Here is a 3,740-nt window from a genome sequence, read left to right on the forward strand (position 1 = left end):
TGAAAGGGCTCAGAAGAGATTTACAAGGATGTTTCCAGGGTTGGAGGTTTGAGTTATAGGGAGATGCTGAACAGGCTGGGACTGTTTTCCCTGAAACATTGAAGGTTGAGGGGTGACCTTAGTGAGGTTTATAAAATCACAAGGAGCATAGATAGTATACAAGGTCTTTTCCCCTGAGGTGGGAGAGTCCAGAACAAGAGAAAATAGCTTTAGGGTGAGAGAAGGAAGATATAAAAGGGACCTCAAGGACAATGTTTTCCACACAGTGGCAAGTGTATGGAATGAGCTGCCAGCGAAAGGAGAGGTTGCTGGTACAATTACAGCATTTAAAAAACATTGGATAGGTATATAAATAGGAAGGGTTTAGAATGACATGAGCTAAATGCCAGTAAATGGGACGAGGTTAGGATTTCTGGTCGCATGGATGAGTTGGACTGAAGGGTCTGTTTCTGTGCTGTACTTCTATGACTCTTAAGTGCAGCCCAGACCCTTTCTATGGCCCTCAAAAGTGCAGCCCATTAGTTCACATTAAGCCCAGACTCTGCATGCGACTCTGAAAATGAGGCACCCATGAGTGTCACAGTAAGCCCAGACCCTACTTGCAGTTCTACAAGTGTAACCATGAGTGCCACAATAAACCAGACCCTCCATGTGGATCTAGAGTGCAGCCCCCATGAATGTCACAGTAAGCCCAGATGACACTAACAGCCCCAGAATTTGCTAGTGGCACTCTAAACCCAATCAGGTAGATCCCAAAACCAAAGGGAGAGTTTCCTGAAAGCCAGGACTGAGTTCACTGAAAGAGGTTGAATAAAAAGCCAGACGCAAAAAAACCTTTACACTAGCTTTATAATTTTGACAAAACGGCATAGTGAGCCTGTTTTTTTCTTTGAAAAAAAGAAAAAGACAGCAATGCTTAAAGATCAGGAAAACCCCCAAAGCAAGTTGACTACTACATTACAATTCACACCCCACCCCCCAGAAACACTTTACAGAGACACTACTCCCTAACCCCAAAAAGTACACAAAGCATCAAGTAAAGACCCATCTACCCCATCACAGGAAAACAGCCAGGAATTACACAGCAAATTGCAGCTGGGGTTCTCTGTTACAAGGTTCATTACAGCCCATTCCAGAAAAATATCCCCAGTAAATAAGCAAGAATCCCAACCCCCCATTACATGTGCTCAAAGACCCACTAACCCCCATGAAAACATGCAAGTTACATACAAATCAGTGAAATTCACCCCCATAAGATCTTGATTCCATTTCAGAAATCAATCCCTCCCCAGTGAACAAAGACATTAATAAACCATGAATATGCCCACTACAAGTGCTGGATAAATTCCCATTACCAGACCCACCCCCTTCCCCAATCAGAAGAATGAATCTTGAGCAGACAATGGAGTTAGAAGACTTCCTCAGGATAACAGCGCCAGTCCCAGTTCCAGCCCCTTCCTTCAAAGCCCCAGGTGATTGCAGTCAGCTAGAGCCAAATTGTAGTTATCGGGTCCCCCGCTATAGCAGAGATGTGAATGAGTCCCAGTTCCAGCCCTCACTCTGAACAACGCAAGTCACCGAATGAACTCAGACCACTGCCATCCCCCAGAGAATAAGCAGAACAGCTGGCTCCAAAATCTACAAGGATCAGACAGACTGACGCTCCTTGAGAAAGTCAAATTGCATCCAGCAGCCTGTCTCGGCTCGGTGTGATCTCAGTTCCTCCTGTAATCATTCCACTCCCCCCCACCAATCCCATTAATCTTCGCTGCTGAGTGATTTTTTCCAAGCAGGAACTCAAATGGCCCTCAAAAAAAGGGAAGGCATCTGGCAAAAGAGAAACAGGTTTGCATGACAGCTGGGGGAAATGGTAGAGACACAAAAGGGTAGTGAACTTAGAACATAAAAAGATATGGGAAACCCACCACAGAAAAGGTGAAAAGCTAAACAAAATGAGGGAGAGGGGGGTCTGTTTGATTGCTGTAGGCCTCTTGAGCACGAGAGATGGTGATAACATCCCCCCTTGTGTTGATAGTGAATCTTCAAAGCCCCTCCAGTCTTGTCCCACTACCCCACCAATACTGCTAACTTTAAAGGGAGATTCACAATTTCCCCCCTCCATGGCTTTGTACCAGGGAACCTGCACAACCTCCCAGCAACCAAAGACTCTTTCTAGATGGCGATCTCTTCGCATTCTTCCACCCCCCACCCCACCAAAAACACCTCGCAAGGCTTCAGTGGGCCTTCTTAACCCCTCTACCCCATCCAGGAGCAGCCTGCGAGTGGTGATGTGGGGGCGGAATCTCGCTCGTTCTCCATGGGAGTTTTTGGGGGTGGGGATTGTTAAGAGAAGGGGAAAGATGGAGGGAGGGGAGGGGGTCGAGGTAGACAGCCCGTCGTCCACCCGCTGATCTAACACCTCAACCCCCTCCCCACCCTAAAAAAAAATCTTCAGTAACCACGAAGCCGGGAGCCGTAGCCGTTCAGGTAAGGGGCCCTCAGGTACTGCGGCGGCGGAGGGGGCACGGGCCTCATCATGCCGGGAGGGGGCCGGCGGTGGTCCTGGTAAGCCGAGTGAGGCCCGAACGGGGGCGGCCGGCCCCCGCCCCGGGGCGGAGGGGGCCGGTACGGGTCGTAGTAGCCGGCCTGGTCGTCCTCGTAGTAGTAGTAGTGGTGGCCCGCCGACGGAGGCCTGGAGGGCGGGTACGGGCCCGCGTCGTCCCGGTACTGCTGCTGCTGCTGCTGCTGGGGGCCGCCGGCGCCGCCCAGGTCCCACGACTCGCGGCTCGGGTTGGAGCGGGAGAGCTGCACGAACATGTTCTGGCCCTTCAGCGGGGTGCCGTCCAGGGCCTGGATGGCGGCCAGCGCCTGGCGCTCCTGCTCCATGTAGACGAAGGCGAAGGTGCGCGCCACGTCCAGGTCGACCACCCGGCCGAAGCGCTGGAAGAGCTCCTTGATGGCGGCGCCCGACACCGGCTCGGCCAGGTTGCCCACGAAGACCTTGGTGGTGTTGCGCGTGCGCGCGTTGGCCACGCCCACCGTGATGTGCGCGCCGTGCACGTTGCTCCGGTGCAGCGCCTTGATGGCGCGCGTCGCCTGGCTCAGCTTCTCCATGTGCACGAACGCGTAGTTGCGCACCACCTCGCACTCGCTCACCTCGCCGTACTTCTCGAACATGCTGCGCAGCTCGCTCGGGCTGCAGTAGCGCGACAGGTTGCCCACGAAGATCTTCACCATCTTGACCCCCCCCCCCCCAAAACTCCTCCTCGCAGCCGCCGCCGCCGCCGCCGCCGCCGCCCCGCCCCACACCCCACACCCCACCCCCCCAACCCCAACAAGCAGCGTCTTTCCCGCGACCGGCAACGGACTGAGCTTTCGCCCCAAAATGGCCGCCCTATTTATAGCGAAGGGCGTTGCCTGTGCGTGGACACGCCCCTTCTCTCGCGTCCGTTCGTCACCACCCTCCCGGAGTGACCCCGCTTTCATTAGACGTTGGCGTACGGCCACACCCCCCCATCGCGTCTTTTACGTGTTCCCGCCCCCCCTCGCGTCCACTACGTGCCCCCGCCCCTTTCGCGCCCAATACATGTCTCCGCCGACATGATCGCGTCCCCGCCCCCTTCGCATTCAAACACGGGTTCCCGCCTTACCCGGGACCCGCCCCCTTCGCCTCCAACGCGTGTCCCCGCCCCCCCTCGCATGAAAAAAATGCCACTCAGATGCCTTTCCACTGTCACATT

The 3,740-nt window shown here is 54.4% G+C and overlaps 1 protein-coding gene across 1 annotated transcript; it reads right to left on the bottom strand.

Annotated features, from left to right (window-relative positions):
- Nucleotides 1-831: 831 nt before the first annotated feature.
- Nucleotides 832-3,276, bottom strand: LOC122543879 (RNA-binding protein 4-like). The gene has a single exon (XM_043682737.2). The coding sequence runs from the start codon at nucleotides 3,235-3,237 to the stop codon at nucleotides 2,452-2,454; it is 786 nt and encodes a 261-aa protein (XP_043538672.2). The 5' UTR covers nucleotides 3,238-3,276; the 3' UTR covers nucleotides 832-2,451.
- Between the last annotated feature and the right edge of the window lie 464 nt (nucleotides 3,277-3,740).

This window comes from Chiloscyllium plagiosum, unplaced genomic scaffold (assembly GCF_037043375.1).
Source record: "Chiloscyllium plagiosum isolate Xiang-an unplaced genomic scaffold, Cpla_swu_hap1 HiC_scaffold_46, whole genome shotgun sequence".
Lineage (NCBI taxonomy): Eukaryota > Metazoa > Chordata > Chondrichthyes > Orectolobiformes > Hemiscylliidae > Chiloscyllium > Chiloscyllium plagiosum.